The following is a 19,481-nucleotide window of genomic DNA, read 5'->3' on the forward strand; positions in this document are numbered from 1 at the left end:
GAAACATCGATCAGCTGCCTCCTGCACATCTCCTACTGGGGATGTGCCCACAACCTAGGTACATGCCCTTGACCGGAATCGAACCTGGGACCTTTCAGTCCGCAGGCCGACGCTCTATCCACTGAGCCAAACCGGTTTCGGCTATCCTCTCCTTTTAGGGAGCCTTCTCTTTGCCACTGTCCTTTCTTCTACTGAGAAAGGCCCTCCCTCAGATGGTGGGAGCAGTGCCTGGGCCCCTTTGTCTGCCCCTAAGGTGGAGAAATCAGCTCAGGCTTTCTTTCTTCCAGGGGGATCATCATCTGGCACCATGTTCACGCAGGGCCCTCCAGGCCCCCCTGGACCGCCTGGGCCTCCGGGCTCCATCAGCAGCTCTGGCCTAGAGATTCAGCAGTACATCTCTGAGTACATGCAGAGTGAGTGCCAGGCCAGTCGGGCAGAGTGTGTGTGTGTGTGTGTGTGCGCGCGCGCACATCTGTGTTGGAGGTCAGCAGTCTGTATGGCCAGGCCCAGGTCTTCCACCCCTGCATCCGAGACAGCAGGGCCATGAGCTCCTGCCTGCTAGCTGCCCACACACATGACCTCAGCCTCACCCCAGTAGACACTCGCATACCCACACGCTTGTCCACATGCATACACAGCTATACACTCACTTTCACATGCGTTTATTCCCGACCACATCCCTGTACTCCCCATGGATGTGATTTCCACAAATGTGGGCAACAGAGCTTTGCTAAAAAATGGGCAGCTGAAGTCTTGTTGGTCCACAGCCCCTGAGCACCCCCTGACCAGCCGAGGCCACTGCCTCAAGTTTCTTTATCTGTAAGGAGACATCTAGGCTCCCTGCTTGCTCTGCCTTGGGCCCGAGTGTGGGGTGTGGTAGGCATTTCATCCGGTGCTTCAGGTCACCTCCATGGGAAGCACATGCCCACCTGGGCACAGGCTTGACTTTGCTTTGTTTGTTGGCAGGTGACAGTGTTAGGTCTTACCTGTCTGGAGTTCAGGGTCCCCCCGGCCCACCTGGTCCCCCCGGGCCTGTCACCACCATCACTGGTGAGACGTTCGACTACTCAGAGCTGGCGAGCCTCGTCGTGAGCTACTTACAGAGTAAGCCTCTCCCACCCCTGAAATGACCCTTCCCCGAGGGCTCACTGTTCCCGGAACCTTGTCTCTTAATTTGCTGTTGCCTTTGCCTTTCTTCTGAACATGACATTCAAATCTGAACCCAGGGTAATCAGGCCTCCCTGGAGCTGGCTTCAAAAAGACTTTGTCAGATGAAGAAATGCTGCATGGCCATGTTCTGTGAGCCTTCTTGCGGCTGAGGGCTGTGTCCTTAATATGTGAAATGGGATCCTACGGGCTGGCGGGATCTGGTAGGCCTTAGGCTAAAGTACCTAGATAACAAACTGCATTTACCCAACAAAATCAAAAGAATAACCTTCCACCTTTCCATTATTTAAAAACAACCTCCTAATGCCCCCCACTTGGTTCATCTCCCCCAAGTGGAAACAGCCCGTGGACCAGTCTGATTCTGGAGTAATGGGGGTACTGCTCCAGTACAGATACGCAGGTAACCCCAGCTTCCCTTCCCGACAGCTTCCGGGTACAGCATCAGCTCACTGTCGGCTGCCTCCATCACTTCTGAAGACATTCTGGCTGCACTGCAGCGTGAGTCTCTTGCAGGGGCTAGATGTGGGAGCCCCTTTGCCTTCTCCTGACCTCCCTTGTCAGGCACATCTTGTCCCTCTGAGCCTTGTGAGGGCTGCATAGGGATAGGGGAGGTGGTCTTTCAGGACAAGGAGCCACTCCCTCACTGCTCCCAACCACTGACGGAAAGGAGGCAGCAAATCTCCTTGCTTCCAGAGCCAGGCAACGGGCAGCTGCCCCTCAGATACCTGGAAGCTTGCAGATCCCCCCTTCATCCCCCCTTCTCCCCCCCGCCCCTGGGCCTGAGAACCAGAGCTCACATGTCACTTGGCAGCCAGTCTGTGCGGGGAGACCAGACTGTCCGGTGGCCCAGGTGATGCTACCACATCCTTTCCTTTCAGGGGATGACGTGCGTCAGTATCTACGTCAGTACCTGATGGGCCCTCGGGGCCCTCCAGGGCCACCAGGAGCCAGTGGAGATTGGTCTCTCCAGTCTTTGGACTATGCAGAGCTGAGCAGCCGCATTCTCAGCTACATGTCGAGTAAGTATCTGTCCTTTGCAGGCCACGGTGGTCAGGAGTTCAGGCTGACCTTCCTTGAAATGTCCCATGACCCTCTCCTGCACAGACCCAGAGGGAGTGAGTGGCATTCAGAGCTATTCAAACCCGAGGCCGCAGAACAGGTCAAAGAGCCTGGTGAGGGAAGCCAAAATGAGTGTTGGGCACTGTCCTGCATGGAATTTGCACACGACTCCCACACTTCTCTATAGACACACAGTTCTGTATATACACACTTCTCCACACACACACACTTCTCGATACACATTCTCTATACAAACACACCTCACATGTACATTTACAGACACACATCTATACATATAATCACACACACTCCTGCATACATACACATACACCTCCATACACACATCTCTCTCTACACACACTGGTAGGATGGATATGAGCCCTTTGTAACCTATGCTCTTCCCAGGACTGGGGCCCCTCCTTGGCATCATTATCCTGGGTTGTATCTCTGTGTTCCTCTTTCTGCCTGTCCCTTCCTACTGCCTATTCCCTGTCTTGCCCCCACTTCTGGTTACATTGCTTGCCTGGCTTCCTCTCACAGGTGTTTCTATCTGCCTTCCCTATCTGATGTGAATCCATCACAACTTGGGATTTTGTTCCTCAGGTTCTGGAATTAGCATTGGACTTCCTGGCCCCCCGGGACCCCCTGGCTTGCCGGGAACATCCTATGAGGAGCTCCTCTCCTTGTTGCAAGGTAAGGCTGAGCAGGGGACATCTGTCCAAGTGGTTTGGGATGGAAGGCAGAGCTGCCTGGCCCCGGCCATGACCAACTCCTTGCTTTTCTGTGGCATCTCAGGATCTGAATTCAGAGGCATTGTTGGGCCACCAGGTCCCCCTGGGCCACCAGGGATCCCAGGCAACGCGTGGTCCAGCATCAGCATGGAGGACCTCTCATCTTACTTGCACAGTAAGGCGTGGGGAGCAGGGGTGAGGAGGGCAGAGGGCTACATTGTTTTTATAAGGGCAGCTGTGGAGTTAAATCCACCTACAGTTACCAAGTCCTCCTGCAGCATGTACAGGGCTGGGCCCTGGGGGCCTACAGAGGGACGTATGAGCTTTGAGGTGCTCAGTCCGTCCCATCAGCGGGCAAATTGGGGAGGGACATTGCTCCCAGGCGCAGCACTGCCCTCAGGGCAGCTCACGAGCCAGTGTGTCGTCCATGATCAGGAGCCAGGCAGAGTTCAACCCTCAGGGGCAGGAGGGCTGAGGGGTGGGTTGAATGCAATTTAGGATTGGGAGAGGGAGGGCCAGTCAAGGGAGGTCATTCCCTGGTGGTGCCCTGGGTGTGAGTTGTTCTCTCCTCGCCCTCTCCTTCCCAAGAGGGGCCCCTGAGCTGGGAATTCAGCATTCTCACAGAGCAACGCCTGACCTTTTTTTCTCTTGCCTCCTGCTCAGCTGCTGGTTTGTCCTCCATCCCAGGCCCGCCAGGCCCTCCGGGTCCCCCAGGCCCTCGAGGGCCTCCGGGTGTCTCAGGAGCACTGGCAACCTATGCAACTGAAAACAGCGACAGCTTCCGGAGTGAACTGATTAGCTACCTGACAAGTAAGTGCCCCTAATGCTGTTGTCCTCTATGCCCCCTTCCCAGACCTTGCTTCTCCCTGTCAGCAGAGCAGAAGGCCTGGGAGGCCAAATACATGACAGACACTAGTCAGGGAAAGCCCAGTGCCTTGAAGTTCATATCCTGCTCAGGAGTGTTGAGACTCAGAGACCCCCCTTAACTCCCGCTCTTTCTCTCCACCCAGACCTGAGCTCCCACTCATGCAGCTTCCTCCCCACAGGTCCTGATGTGCGCAGCTTCATCGTGGGTCCCCCAGGCCCTCCTGGGCCCCAGGGACCACCTGGAGACGGCCGCTTGGGGTCCATGGAGAGCTCCTACAGTCAGGGCGGCAGCTCATCGGCCAGCAGGAGCACCTCCTACAGCTCTTCCATGGGCGTAGGAGGAACCAGTGGAGGCTCCCTGGGTGAAGGGGGAGCCTTTGGCTCGGAACGGGGCGTGTATGGCAGTGATAGCGGACTGTTCGGGGCTGGCTTTGCTGGAGGTCTGGATTACAACGAGCTGGCTGTCCGGGTGTCTGAGAGCTTGCAGCGTAAGTTGGGGCACTTAGGCCTCTGTGCTGTGGAGGGAGTGGGAGCATGTGAGCCGTTCCCCATCTAGGCTGCAGAAACTCACCTTCTCATTTTGGAGCATCCAGGTTGTGAGGCCAGCAATTCTGGAGTCAGAAGGACAGGGACTGAAGACAGGAAGCCCCAACCTAATTCTCAGTCAGCTTAGTTCAAGGGGCCCCAGACAAGACCAGAACCTCTGCTGCAGGGAAGGGAGAATATTGGGGTCTTTGTGCTTCGCTTTCCCACTAACTTGTGTGGGTCTCAGAAGTCTTTACAACTATGATGGTTTCTGCTGGGGCTGAGGGGAGGTTGTTGGCTAAAAGGCTTCTGATGAAAAGCCACAGCACAGAGAAGACAAGGAAGCCGCAGCGCTTTCCCTCCTGTCACTTAACCTCCTCTAATTGCGTTGGGAGCTAGACAGTCAAAGGTGCTGTGCTCCCATGGTGAAGAGTGTGCCCACACTTTCATGCTTTACAGGTCAGGGCCTGCTGCGAGGGCTGGCCCACACTGTTCAAGGCCCACCAGGCCGGCCTGGGCCCCAGGGCCCCCCGGGCATCAGCAAGGTCTTCTCTGCCTACAGCAATGTGACTGAGGACCTCATGGACTTCTTCCGAAGTAAGGGCCTCCCCGATTGTTTTCCCAACACACACCTTGCTGCACAGTCTCACATGGAGCCTGCTCCACAGAAACCAGTCTCTTGGAAAACCCCATTATTAACACTGAGATGCTAAAAATCTGACAAATTCTAAACTTTGTTTTCCTCTTACAAGCTCAAACTCTGCCACTACCTATGGGTGAACAAATTCCTTTATCTCCCCAGCTTCATGGTGACTGCTAGTCTAAGGCCTGTTTTTCTCCTTGCAGCTCATGGAGCCATTCCAGGACCCCCTGGGCAAAAGGGAGAGGTGGGCATCTCAGGACCCAGAGGTAAGTGGTGGCAGGAAATGGCCACCAGGATCCTGTGTAACAACCTCATGCTGTAAAGCAGCTCCCCTGCCAACGCTATGCTGGGCTCTGCCGCTCCTCCAGGCCCCACACTACTGCTTTACTTAGCATCTCTCTTTCCTCCTAGGCGAGAGGGGCCCTGCTGGGCCACCTGGCCGGCCTGGGCCACCTGGCCCTCGAGGGCCCAAGGGAGAAAAAGGAGACAAAGGTAAGCCTCCACTGCCACAGAGATTTGTTCCACAGCATGCCTGGAAAATTAAGGCAAATGTGAATTACTAAAGGCAGACCCTACCAACAATGTAATCTGCACAACAATCAAACAGCCAGCAGGGGAGAAAAAGAGAGAGCCAATGCAGGGAGGAAAAGGAGAACCAATCTGGTAATGAAAGAGGGTAAACAATCTAAATAAATTGATAGTCTTACGAAAGAGTTTATCTTTCAAGCCAGTTTTGCAAGTAGTCACAGTTGCCATAATTGCCCAAGTTAAAGCCCCCACAGGCCACAAGATATTTTTTAACTTCCTACTCATCTTCTAACTTTCAGGTGACCAAGTCTATGTTGGGCGGAGAAGGAGAAGCATCGCCACCAAGCCATGAGCTACCTTTGGTGGAACAGCCCCCAGACCAGTTCTTGCAATGGCTTATGGTGCTTAGATCAAAATCTCTCCAAAGGATGAAAGCTGGAGTCTCAATGCCTACTGATACAGCACAGCCAAACAGTCAACTACACACTTTTTTTAGTCTGAAACAATATATACATATATAAGTAATTCAAAGACACACCATCTGCAACAGCTTCGTTGGGTAGACTTGAGTAGCTGCAGTGCTGTGGCAGTAGACACACTTCTCTGCTATCTAGATGTGAGCTCCTTGGCCTCATTAACACTAGGTTCAAGCCCTAACCTAGGAAGCCAGTTTCATACAAGTTGGCTCAGGAGTCCTTGAGCTCTGCCTGTAAATGAGCCCAGAAAATGGAAGATGGGGATGGTAGGGGGCACCTTCCTGTGGGCTACACTTAATGGGGGTGCATTCTGATTAATGCTATAAAGCTGTGCTGTCAGATCCTTCCTCCCCTGTTCACTCCGCATTCTCTAGTCACAGAAAACAATTGGCTAAGGAGCCACTCTTGCAACTGAAAAAGTTAAGAAATTCACTTCTCCTGAAGGTGGCTATGGGGTTTCTAATAGTTATTTCTCGCTACATATAGTCCCACTTGCTTAGGAAGTTTGATGGTAGCTATAATCTATGTCCATAGGTCCGTGCTAGAGTTTATAGATTCGTTGTACTGAACTGGGCTGCAGCAAATAGAAAAAGAAGGGCAAGGGGCAAGAAGAGAAAGAGGGAGGGAAAATAGACTATCTATTGCTAGGGCAGGATGTCACCTGTTCTGCACTTAGCAAATGGCATTGGGTACTGGGTGCAGTTGGTTTTAAGCACTTTTCAATGTCTAAAAATGTTAATGTGGTCTATTAGATGAAAAGTCATTTCAAAAGTAAAATTTCCAATTAAAGAATTTTTTTCCTTTTTTAATAGTGTAATGTGATCCATCTAACCAAAGTTAAGAAAAAAAATATTTGGGGTTTGGGTTTGACTCTATTACAAATGCAATATTCTGGGACACAGTTTCTGGTATTTAATCATTGAGATCATTAAAGGCAGACCTTCATCTGGAATTAATAACTCAATTTGGGCAATTAGAAAGCATTTGAAGAGTTTCTCTATGCATAAATTACTTGAAATAAACACATGCAACAGATGAGCAACAAGATTACTTTCAGCTAATGTAGTCATTTATCCTGGGGCAAAGGAATTATAATGGCAGAGCAAGTAATATGGAATATCAAAACACCTATTAAGGAAAAATACACAAACATCAAATGCCCCACAGAAATGCACAGTAAACTCGGACATGCAAACTCAGAAGAGGCTACCATTGGCCCACTTTTGAATTTGTTGCAAACTGTGATGCTCAATTACTGGATAATTTAAAGTGGGGTTAAATGAAATCTACTTCTACACCTTTATTCTTCTAAAAGACTGAACCATTTATTTTTTATGTGGCCTCTACTGAGTATCTCCCATATTATCCTGGGGGAAAACATGACACTTAATTCCACCATATCAAACAACTGCTAGCAGCAACCACTAGTCAAGCACCAAACATTCTATATGGTCTTGTTTGCCTCCTTTTTCATATCCTGATAGTTACTAGATGTGAATCAATATAGGAATTCTAAAAAAAATGAGTTCATAAGGCCTTCAGAATTTCAAACTTTTTACTTCCTAATGAAAACTTATTGTGTATAATAAATGACTACATTGTACCTTTTTAATATTTTAGTTTTACCTAAAAAGTCTTACCTAAAGTCTGAGTCCATTTAGTTTTGTAATAGCAGTTTTAAGGGTATTATATCCCCTTTAATGATTCTTATCTTGATTACTCATAGACATATGAGTTTTTCCCCTACTTAATAGATTTACCTTTCTAAGATATCCAAGGTCTTCACAGAATCCTAAGACCATGTGAATTAGGTGAAAGTCCAAACGTGCTTACCTTCTCTGGACAGGACCCAGAAAAAAACAGGCAGATATGTCCTCAGCTGGATGGCAACGACTCTGAGCCTTTTTGTTTCTATTTAAAAACACACACAAAAGTTAAGAATGAGCTCAATAGTGTACGATACTCCTGGATTAGAAAATGACATACTTTGCCTCCCTCCAGCCAAGCTGAACACTTACCAAATGATGCTGCCTAGTGTCTACTGAATCTTGCATGAACATATCAATGACAAAAAGAGGTTATTTTTGGCAAAAGTGAGGTCATATGGCTTGTGAAATATTTGGTGAGAAAAAGAATCCATCCCAAGGGGGAAAAGGGAAATAAAAAATATGTATATATACATATGTTGATGGAAATATTGTAAGTACCTCTAATAAGTCTGAAAGGCCAGAAGACCTAGAGGACTGCAAGTGTTAAAAACATAGGCCCAAAAGAAGCTGCATACTGTTCTCACGTATGACAATCCTGTTTCAACGGTTCTCAATAAAAGACTGCTTTCTCAACATAGATTAAGAAACAACTTTATTTTTCATTTGTCAATCCCATGATTGAAAAGACACATTGCTCCCAAGTAGACAAGAGGCATAATCTGGAACAAAATTTTGAAAATTTAGTTTGTGAAGTTATTACACTGCAAATCAAAGAAGGATCACAAAAAGCTGCAGCCAATATTTAAAACTGGTATAACATTCTACCCGAAGCTTAGTAGCAGAAAGTGTAAAGCTATATCAAAACCATGTCAGCCACAGAAAAGCAACAACAGAGGCATTAACTGTTGTGCCTTAAACTTAAGCATTTAAAATATCCCATTTCCCATAAAAGAACATTTCCCAGAAAAGAATTGATTTATTTAATCAGAAGACTATTAGCACTAGAACTAACTCTCCCCTTTCACCTCAGTTCTAGGTTTCCTTTAATACTATCTCTAGCTAATCATTTGACAGAATTTGGCTTCTCAGAAGAGACTGTCATTTAAGCACAGTGTGGAATGGGAAAAGTGTGTAGTTACAAGGGAACTTAGAAGAGTACAAAAGACAGTTACTTCTGAAATTCGCTGATGCTTGAGAAATCAGAGACCCTCCATTAAAGTGGGTCTCATATGCCTGAGAGCTTTGTGCTTGAGGAAACACTACTTAGAGGTAGCTCTGGTTCTGGTTTATATTTAACTACAATTTGCTGTATCCTGTTAGAGGAAAGTTCTAATATTTTCAGCAAAGTATAAGCACTCAATTTCCTCCTGACCCACCCTATAGCTTCCCCATAGAAAAGGGTAAGAAAAAGCTTAATTGTGACTCCACATAATATAGCAGCTAATTCAGCAATTCACTCAACTATGGATTGACAGGACTAGGAAAGGCAACCTGGTGCAACGAGCTCTAAAAGCTAGACCTGCAGAAGTGTGACGGTCTGGTGTGTCTACAGCACACAGGGAGAAGAGGGAGGGTGAGCAATTAGGGTACATATATGAACAATTTCTTTTATGCATTTCACAGCACATTCTGCCACAGCAACAACAACCAAATCAGGAATGGATTTGACTGTACTCATTGATTTCAAAGAAGTCTGTGCCCCTCCCCCACTGCCCATCTACACTACATGCAAGAAAGAAAGATCACTATTATTTATTTGAATACAGGGCCTAAGAAGAAATGGGCACGGATGGGTACAAACAGCATATTCTGTAACAAAACACTTTTTGAAAAGATTTATGTAACTTTAAGTATTAAAATGAATGTTTCACCTCTATATATGTATCACTCTGTAGTCCTGCGGACACATGAATATGGTCATATTTGAAAGAAGACTCAAGCATAAATACTGAATCCAAAGGGCAGTTTTAAGGGAGATACCAACAGTTGCAAATAAACTTACCAGAGTGTCAACCGTTCTACTCTGAACCTCTTTCCTTTACTCAATACTCTGAATGTCAAGTTGAAAGGAATAAAAAGAATCAAATATTCAGACCAAAATGAATTATGTGCCACAAACTATTTAGCATACAGAATATAATTTAAATGATACTAAAAAAATGTCCACTGAAAATTTCAAAGGAGAGCATTCCTTCTCTTTCCCTCTTAAAATAAATCATTAAATACACTGAGTAACTTTATACTGTCATTTTTATCATAATATAAACAATTTCCATCATCCTGAATATTACTTTATAAAGATATATATTTTAAAAGGCTTTCAAAACATTTTTCAACCCAGCATTTGAGAATAAAGCATTAAAGGAGTTTTGTATACAGTAACACATTCATGTGATAAGTGTATGAATTTACAACCATACATAATATATATGTGTATATATATATATATATTTTTATATATATATAAAAACAAACTTGGCCAGAAGTTAAGGCTACCTACAAAGTTGTCAAAGTAAATTATGCTTGTCAAAATAATTACAAAATGAAAATCATACATGCATTTAAATCATCTAAACCACTAACAAAATAAGGTTCAGCATTCAAAGTTTTCAAATTAACTGCAAGAAAGTGCTACAGATATTTACATTTCCTTAATAAGTGTTCCCACAGTTACATTTAAATTTTCATCAGCATCAAATGTAATGTAACAAAAACTGAAACTTGTAAAATTTGGTACCTGGTACTCTTAAAAGAGAAAAGGTTGCAAATGGCAGGCAGCATCACTTACTGTCTCACACAGCACAGTACAGTTCATAATACTGTTTGACCTGACACATGCTTGAAATTTTAAGCCTCAAGAGGGACTAGGAGTGATCATTTCATTAATAATTACACATATCAGCAACCACATGGATAAAGGTTTCAGGCTTTCCCACTCAAATAATTTAAGCATGGAACAAAATAAAACCAAAATATAAATGACTATTTCAAAACAACTAAGTCATTTCCAACATTTGCCTAAATATTTTACTTAATTTTTTTAAAAAGTATTCTGAATAAATGCCTCTTTTAAAATCAATTTCAGAAAATACATTTATAAATATAACTCAGCCAGAAGGCCTCTGACAGTTTTCAATGAACAGAATTTGCTGAGATGGGAAAAGTCATTTAACTAGCTCATGTATTATTTTAAAAAATAAGCTGGGAAAGCTAAATCTTTTTTTTTTTTTTTTAATTTGGTGAATACATTTCCAATTTGGACATCTAAAAATTCTCTTTTTTTTTCATGTTTTCAACCATGTACACCACGTTTAGGATGAAAATTTTTATCAAATGGTAAAAGAGCCAAGATTTTAAAAATTATAATGCTTAATGCTAAGGATGTTTTGTCCCTGTTGAATTAAAAAAGAAAATCTCATTTTAGACTCAATTGAAATTTAGTGTTTTAGGCACTATCTTAATAAAACTAGCACCGTTGAATACTAGCTCAGGCCTAAACAGGTAATTATATTAGATTATTGAAATATTTTTTCTCTTTTAAAAGAGTTTGTTGATATTTTAAAGATAAAATTGATTTAATGAATCAGTATTATATTTTGAGCAATTCCTAGGTTTTTCATGAGAGCTGATTCACCAAAAGAAAATTATTCCAACTCTCTACAGCAGAGTTCCAACTACAGAATTCAGGCATCATTGAGAAAAAGATATTTACTAATACTCAGTGAAATAACAGGTTTTTTAAAATAACTTTAAACATTATATTTCTAAGAGTTTTTTAGGTACCAGCGTCTAAAGAACACAATCTTTAAGATTAATATACAAAATCACCTTAGGGAATTACTGCAAAATGCTTCTATGCCAACATGGCCCAGCATCTGTCTTAGTTCCTTTCCCTTCATCTTTGCTAAATAAACAAAACAAACAAAAAAACTCCTAGAAGGTGAGGCAGGTGATTGTCTTCATGCACTCTCTAATGTAGACTGTGGCAGAAGATGAAGAGAACAAAATGACACATTTCAAAAGCCAAACTAGACCACAGAATACTTCCCATTGTTACGATCCAGTGGAATGCAAGCTAGGGATAGGATAGAATTTGGAAATTCGGCTCTGTGTTGATGGGTTAAGGCATTCAGACTCCCCAGTCATTTTAAAGAACACTTCCTGTTCCTGCAGTTTCCTGGCAAATTCTTCTTCCAGTGTCTTAAAAAGGAAGGGAAAAGGAAATTAGGTACTGGTATTTCAAACAGAATTTACTCTGGTGGCAAAGATAAAACTATTTGCCCCAAACCCATTCTCTGTATATTATTCTACGGAAGACCAGACTGCTCAATAGTTAGGGTCAAAGGCTGTGCACAGCCCTAGGTTCAATTCAAGTCTTGGCTCAGCCATATTAATGGCTAACTTGAGTCAATTACTTAACTTCTCTATCTTACAGAATCATTTCATTCTTCTGCTATAAATAGGGAAAACACCACCCACCTCACTGGGTTGCTGTGTGAGGATTAAATGTAATGATGATGTACTTAACACATACTTGGTACTCAATAGATGGCACCTATTATCTGTCACTCCCATGTGACTTACCATTTTCTGTTTTTTGTGTTTTGTTTTTTTTTGTAAATATATTTTATTGATTTTTTACAGAGAGGAAGGGAGAGAGATAGAGAGTTAGAAACATCGATCAGCTGCCTCCTGCACATCTCCTACTGGGGATGTGCCCGCAACCCAGGTACATGCCCTTGACCGGAATCGAACCTGGGACCCTTCAGTCCGTAGGCCGACGCTCTATCCACTGAGCCAAACCGGTTTCGGCTCTGTTTTTTATTTTGATTATTTGTGTGCATGTTTCTTCTACCACACTGGACTATAAACTGTTTAAAGTTAAAACCTAAATCAGATTCAACATTATATCTCCATAATACAGAGCAAATATAAGTGCTTGATAAATATCTGAGGTATCAATGACTTTGCAGAAAAGTGATTCAGGGATAAAGTGCTGCTACAGAGGTACAAAGTATAGAAGAAGATGGAAGGATACAAGAAGGTTTCTCAGAAGAAATGAAACATGAATTTAGTCTTGAAGTCAAGATAAGAAATTAATAGACGGGATGGGGAAGGCATGCCAGACAAAGAGAGCTGAAACAATGCAGAGGCAGGAAACTGCAAAACTGGTTTGAGTAATGGTGATTATACCCTATTAGAGGCCCAGTGCACAAATTTGTGCACCAGTGGGGTCCCTTGGCCTGGCCTGCGGGATCAGGCCAAAACCAGCTCTCCAACCGCAATCCCCCAAGGGGTACCGGATTGTGAAAGGGCATAGGCCAGGCCGAGGGACCCCACCAGTGCACGATCAGGGCCAGGAAAGGATGCAGGAGGTTGGCCAGACAGGGAGGGACCGCAGGAGGGCTCCAGGGCATGTCCGGCCTATCTCGCTCAGTCCCGATCAGCCTAGCAGCAAGCTAACCTACAGGTCAGAGCATCTGCCCCCTGGTGGTCAGTGCACATCATAGTGACTGGCTGACCAGTGGACTATCTGCCCCCTGGTGGCAGTGCACGTCATAGCGAGCTGTTGAGTGGCCTTAGCATATCGTTAGCATATTATGCTTTGATTGGTTGAACGGATGACCAGACAACTGGACACTTAGCATATTAGGCTTTTATTATATAGGAAGGAGGATACTGAAACGTAACCTGGGATCAAAGTGGTTAGAGGAAGATGAAGCTAGAAAGGTTGACTGTGGCCAATGTGTGGCACTATGAAGGCTTAAAAGTCAGACTGAGCCCTGGCCGGTTTTCTCAGTGGTTAGAGCATCTGTCTGTGGACCAAAGGGTCACAGGTTTGATCCCTGACCCCAGGTTTGGGAACGTGAGGAAGGCAACCAATTGATGGGTCTCTCTCACGCTGATGTTTCTCTCTCACATTGATGTTTCTCTCTCTCTCTCTCTTCTCCCCTTTACCCTCCCTTTCACTGAAAAATCAATGGAAGAAATCCTCAGGTGAGGATTTTTAAAAAAAAAGTCAGATTGAGGTATTTACATTTTTTTCTGAAAGAACTAAAGATTTATCAGTACCACTATGACAGTATCAGAAATGTTCTTGAGGGTAAATATTCTGGTGATGGTAGGCAAGTAGGAAAAAAAAAAAGAAGCTAGAGACCGGAAGGCCATTAGGACATTATTGAACAATGTTAAGCAAGTAGTAAGATGATAATATGAAAAAGAGAAATATTATGATTGAATGTGGGGTATCATGGAAATGAAAAATAATTCAGGTTTCTAGCCTAGATGTCAAGAGAACAGGAATGTGGGAAGAACATCTGTTGGTGAAGGGACTACGGAGAGAGGGAAAAGGTGAGACATAGATGAAGAAAAAAGGATGTTAAGTTTAGTTTTATCTCCCCTGAGTTTAGAATCTTTAGTCAACATTCAACAGGTGTATAATGACCATTATAATGTGCAGGAACTATTCTAAAAGTTAGGGATGTACCGGTGACCAAGTGATAATGTCCCTGCTTTCAAGGAGCCTATATTCTTGTGAGAGAAGACAAACAATAAACAAATGTATCTGGTGGTGATGAATGCTATGAGGAAAAACAAAGAAAGGTGAGGGGATAGAGAGTGTTTGAGGTGGGCATGGAGTCTATTTTATATATAGCGATCCAAAAAAAGAACCTTTGATGAAATGATATTGGAACAGAGGCCTGAATGAAATGAGGAATGGAACATCCAGGTGGAAAATGGGAGCTCTGAGAATGAACCAATAATAATAAAACAATAAACAATCTACACTAATAAAAGACAAAGATGCTAAATGACTGTACCTTCGCTATGCCCAAGCCACGCCCACCAGCCAATCAGAGCGAATATATGCAAATTAACCCAACCAAGATGGTGGCCAGCAGCCACAGAGCTGGAACAAGTAGGAGGCTTCGTTGCCCCAGCGATGGAGGAAGCCAAGCTTCCTGCCTGCAGCTGTGGCCTCCGCAAAAGGCAACAAAGTTTCAATTATAGAAGCTAAATAAATCCCAGATACCTGCTTACAGCCAGCCTCCACTGGGAGCTTGGGTGGCTGGGGGCCGTGGCCAGCCTGCAAACAGCCATCAGCCCCTCACCCAGGATGGCCACACCCTCATGGGGTGAGGGTCCCACTGGGGGCCTTGGCCAGCCTGCAAACAGCCATCAGCCCCTCACCCAGACTGGCCAGGCACCCCAGCAGGACCCCCCACCCTGAAGTGGGTGTGGCCAACCTGAAAACAGCCCTCTGTCCCTCACCCAGGCTGGCCAGGCACCCCAGTGGGGACCCCCACCCTGAAGGAGCTGTGGCCAGCCTGCAAACAGCCACCAGCCACTCACCCAGGCTGGCCAGGCACCCCAGCAGGACCCCTCACCCTGAAGGGGGTGTGGCCAGCCTGAAAATGGCCCTCAGCCCTTCACCCAGGCTGACCAGGCACCCCAGCGAGGACCCCCACCCTGAAGGGGGTGTGGCCAGTCTGAAAACGGCCCTCAGCCCCTCACCCAGGCTGGCCAGGCACCCCAGCGGGATCCCCACCCTGATCCGGGACACCCTTCAGGGCAAACCAGCTGGCCCCCACCCATGCACCAGGCCTCTATCCTGTATAATAAAAGGGTAACATGCAAATTGACCCTAACAGCAGAGGGACTTGGAATCACTGTTCACTATGATACACACTAACCACCAGGGGCAGACGCTCAATGCAGGAGCTGCCCCCTGGTGGTCAGTGTGCTCCCACAGGGGGAGCTCTGCTCAGCCACAAGCCAGGCTGACGGCTGCCAGTACAGTGGTGGTGGTGGGAGCCTCTCCCGCCTCCTCAGCAGCACTAAGGATGTCCAACTGCAGCTAGGCCTGCTCCCACTGGCAAGTGGACATCCCGCGAGGGCTCCCAGACTGCCAGAAGGATGTCTGATTGCCAGCTTAGGCCCAATCCCCCGGGGAGCAGGCCTAAGCCAGCAGGTGGTCATCCCCCAAGAGGTCCCAGACTGCGAGAGGGCACAGACCTGGCTGAGGGACCCCCCCAAGTGCACAAATTTTTGTGCACCGGGCCTCTAGTAATAGCAATAACCATTCATTGAACCTTGACCACGCTCAAGTACTGGGACTACTGCTGTGCATGCAGCACTCCCTTTAACTGTCTTAACCCCACTAAGATAAATTTTACAAATAAGGAGAACTAGACTTAGAAATGTTAAATAACAAAATTAATCAGTGTCAACAAGATATTGTAATCCAGATCTGTATGACTTTAGAATTTGTGCTCTATACAATCCCTACTATACAAGTTTTGGTATTGTCCTTAAATATGCAACAGTTGAAGCCATGACTAGCTACGAGGACAGAACTAAGGATGTAAAACTGGGAAATGTTTACACTTCAGGTGCCTGGATGACAAAGAAAAGGTGATAAAGAGCACAAAGAAGAGAGTATACCACAAAAGTGAGGCAAGAAGAGAATTTTAAGAAACAAGATTTATAATCAGAACAATTAGATAATGTCATAGGACCTGGTTATTACCAACTCACTTGTGACCAGTTAAAGTTCAATTTGGGAGTTTGAAGTGAAAGCTAGACTGCAAAGAGTTAAAAGAAACTAGAGAAGAGAATTCTCACTGTTTACCCTTCCATGCCTTTTGAATTCTGAACCATATGACTGTATAACCTATTCAAGAATTTAAAAATAAAATTTAAGTTAAAAAGCCACACTATCAACTGACTTGGTCATTTCACTTCCTCTAGAAATGTTAACACATAAAAGGTGCTAAATTCATATTACTGTAATTGATTGATTGGATGAATAGAAGAAAGGAATGGTTGAAATGTACAGCAGGCAAGAAGCCCAAGAGAAAATAAAGCTTTAAGTTTGAGAATTAACAAAGGGAGGATCATATAGTGATAACAAGAACTGAATGGTTGACCAACTGGACCAGGCTATCAGACAGCCAAGTGCAAATAAGGAAAATGGGTAGCTGGTTAGATAAAGGCAGGGAAGCCATTCCTATGTTATTAGATTGTCAATTTACATAACACCCCATGGCCTTGCAATCTGGCTCCCTGTCAAACTGTCTAAACCAAGCTGTCATTACTTCCTTCTCCCCTTCTCTAATGCCTACACATATGAACACACTCCCCCTATGGGGAGCTACTTATAATTTCTGTACACATTACCTTCAGTCATTTTCTTCTCTGTGCCTAAATTGCCTCGTCCCACCCCAATCTGTCTGTTCACCCAGTAAGCTCTTACTCATCCTTCAAGCCCCTCTTTGCTTACAAGGCATCTCCTCTCAGAAGCTTCCCTGAGTCCCCCACGAAGACCTAAGCACTCCTCCTCCTTGGCTTGCACACTGTGCTCCTCTCCCCTGTATTTTGAACTTAGCTCCTTCAGTACAGCAATGATCCTACTGATCTGTAATTGCTTGTCACCAGATTCTGAACCTTTGGGGGACAGAGATTTTGTCTTCTCTCCCCTGTATCTCCTGCATCTGACACTCCTTAGGTAAAGAGCCAATAGCTGGGAGGATGAGTGGATGGATGGATGGATGGACGGACGGACGGACAGACGGATGCAAACATTTTAATTAGAGCTTTTAAAATTACCTTTTTCCTAGGTCTCAATTTCTCTCTCCATTCCTTTAATTCCTGGCTGTGCTCCTCATCTAACTCCTTTAGTTTCTGAGTCTCATGCTCAACCAATAGATGGCATTTTTCATTCTGGAAATAAAGTTTGGGTTAAAAAACTTCAGATCAACAAAGTAACTTTTCACAAATACATTATCTTCCAAAATAATAAATTATTCATCAAACACTAGGCTACTACTGAGGTTCAAATTCTCCTCTAAAAACCAAGAGCCAAGAATTAGGAAATGAGTCATAGCTTCATCTTTGCAAGTTTAGAAGCTAGGTCTATTACCATATGAAAAGAACTTAACTAGGTAGCATTAGTTTGATCCTGCTTTTCCTTTCTAAGGTTTACTCATAAAACTGACACTTCAGAAGGCAGCTTGTATGCATTTTACCCGTTGTTACCAAAATATAGGATTCAGAAATCTTCCATTCTGGTAAATTAAGCAAATATGTAGAGTATCCAAAATGCATACACTACTCTGAAATTCTAAACATTTTAGGCTATCTACTAGATTGGGTTGCATATTCCAGGTAAGGTTCAAAAACAGTCCTCTCTAAAGTAATCTTTAAATTTCTTAGGGAAAAATTCTCATATATTTAGTTTATCACCTTTATCATGAACCTAGAAGAAAATAAGCTATTTCTCCCTAAATCAAATATCAAATTCAGAATCTGATAATGAAACTGCTTAGATCATTTTGAAAACTTTGTTCATCTTCTTTGCAAAACATACTAAAAATACTCAATACTACTTTTGAAAGACTCAACTTCTTAGGTTATAATTTAGCTTCATGCTATATTATAGTTACATATAATACAAACAAGTGCCTATGATACTAAAATGATCTTACTTTCGGTCTGTAATAGGAAACAGATTCCAGCATTTTCATGAGTAAAGTGAAGCTTACTTTGGTTAGCTATTATTTTCCCAAACCCGGTGCTGCTCATCTATTACCAGCTTTGTCTTAGAGCTTCCATATCTAACCTGCAGCTGATGTAGCTCTCGGACATTGGCTTCACACTGCAACTGAAGATCCCGCATTTGATTTTCATGTTTTTGATGCTGAGCCATCCTCTCATTTTTCTGCCTCTTTTCTTCTTGAGCAGCAAACTGTAAATAAGAAAAATAAAAGCAAATATGGTTAACAAGCAATGTAATTTCTGTATCTTCCAAAGGTATAATTAAGAAATTTACTAAAGCTTAAAGTACAATAAATTAAAGATGCATGTAATAATATATTGTGACTCACGCTGGAGTCTATTTTATGGGGAGGGGAGGACTTCTAATTACAACCTTGTTCCTCCCATCAGCTTAGTGACTGACCTCAGTTAAATTTGTGTGTGGGACTTCTGAAATATAGTGAAGTCTTATGTTTTTACTTTAAAAGCTGTCCAAGTCATCTCATTCCCAAGGCTAATTTTAGGACCAATATAATCCAGGACCTGGTGTGGGGCATAGGAGGGAAGGCTCTGCCCTCTGTGGCCATCACCCTAGGAAGACTAAGTTGGTACATGCCATATATCTAGCCCCAACCCACAGAGCCAAAGTGAACATCAATAAGTGCAATAAATGTTTACAACACAATCATGTGACCCTTCTAAAAGTCATTCAAATATTCTTAACCTAAAAAAGAAGACAGTAATTTGCTTATTTACCTGTTTAATTTTTTCACGGTCCTGATCTGGTGTGGCCGTTGAGTTAATTCTCAAACTTTTCTTAAACATGGCCATTCGAGTCTTGGCTTCACTACGTTGAATCTTAGGCAGTCTTGCTCTTTCTTGAGTCTGTCTGTTTTTCAATTCCTCAATAAGTCGTTGATTGTAACGCTGCATTTGTTCTGTTTCCTAAGAAAGTTTTAAACAGAATCCAGTTGATGTAGATATAATTTAACACTCAGTACCCACGCATATGTTCAAACATGCCATTTTGTTGTTGTTGTTTCCCAAAATTACTCTCTCCCTTATTGCATAAAAATCAGCAAAATATTAGCCAAAAAATAACTTCTAGGAAAAATGAAGCTATTAGTAATAAGAGTCTTATGTTGAAGCTCTCTTTTACTAAGTATAGGGAGTCCACATTTTTAAGATACATGAACCACAAATAGAGCCACAATAGCTACTTTTGAGAGACCAAGATGAA

At 44.0% G+C, this 19,481-nt stretch overlaps 2 protein-coding genes across 3 annotated transcripts in view; one reads left to right on the forward strand and one right to left on the reverse strand.

Moving 5' to 3' along the window:
- COL17A1 (collagen type XVII alpha 1 chain) overlaps positions 1-6,805 on the forward strand; it is a 48,436-nt gene extending 41,631 nt beyond the window's left edge. Inside the window, exons 42-53 of the mRNA XM_070432344.1 lie at positions 288-413; positions 967-1,104; positions 1,594-1,665; positions 2,046-2,186; positions 2,830-2,919; positions 3,022-3,132; positions 3,621-3,767; positions 4,004-4,312; positions 4,809-4,946; positions 5,196-5,258; positions 5,404-5,484; positions 5,820-6,805. Of these exons, the coding sequence (XP_070288445.1) occupies positions 288-413; positions 967-1,104; positions 1,594-1,665; positions 2,046-2,186; positions 2,830-2,919; positions 3,022-3,132; positions 3,621-3,767; positions 4,004-4,312; positions 4,809-4,946; positions 5,196-5,258; positions 5,404-5,484; positions 5,820-5,872 (1,469 nt within the window). The 3' untranslated portion in view covers positions 5,873-6,805. The remainder of the gene's footprint in view (positions 1-287; positions 414-966; positions 1,105-1,593; positions 1,666-2,045; positions 2,187-2,829; positions 2,920-3,021; positions 3,133-3,620; positions 3,768-4,003; positions 4,313-4,808; positions 4,947-5,195; positions 5,259-5,403; positions 5,485-5,819) is intronic.
- A 1,534-nt stretch (positions 6,806-8,339) lies between these two features.
- SLK (STE20 like kinase) overlaps positions 8,340-19,481 on the reverse strand; it is a 58,496-nt gene continuing 47,354 nt past the window's right edge. For both annotated transcript variants that reach the window (XM_070432346.1, XM_070432345.1), the window contains 4 exons: positions 18,998-19,186; positions 18,327-18,452; positions 17,315-17,428; positions 8,340-11,905 (listed from right to left, as the gene is read on the reverse strand). In XM_070432346.1, coding sequence (XP_070288447.1) covers positions 11,759-11,905; positions 17,315-17,428; positions 18,327-18,452; positions 18,998-19,186 — 576 coding nt within the window. In that variant the 3' untranslated portion in view covers positions 8,340-11,758. The remainder of the gene's footprint in view (positions 11,906-17,314; positions 17,429-18,326; positions 18,453-18,997; positions 19,187-19,481) is intronic.

The sequence above is a fragment of the Myotis yumanensis genome, unplaced genomic scaffold (assembly GCF_028538775.1).
Source record: "Myotis yumanensis isolate MYYU_CA2020_CCGP unplaced genomic scaffold, mMyoYum1.0.hap1 SCAF_13, whole genome shotgun sequence".
NCBI classification, from domain to species: Eukaryota; Metazoa; Chordata; class Mammalia; order Chiroptera; family Vespertilionidae; genus Myotis; species Myotis yumanensis.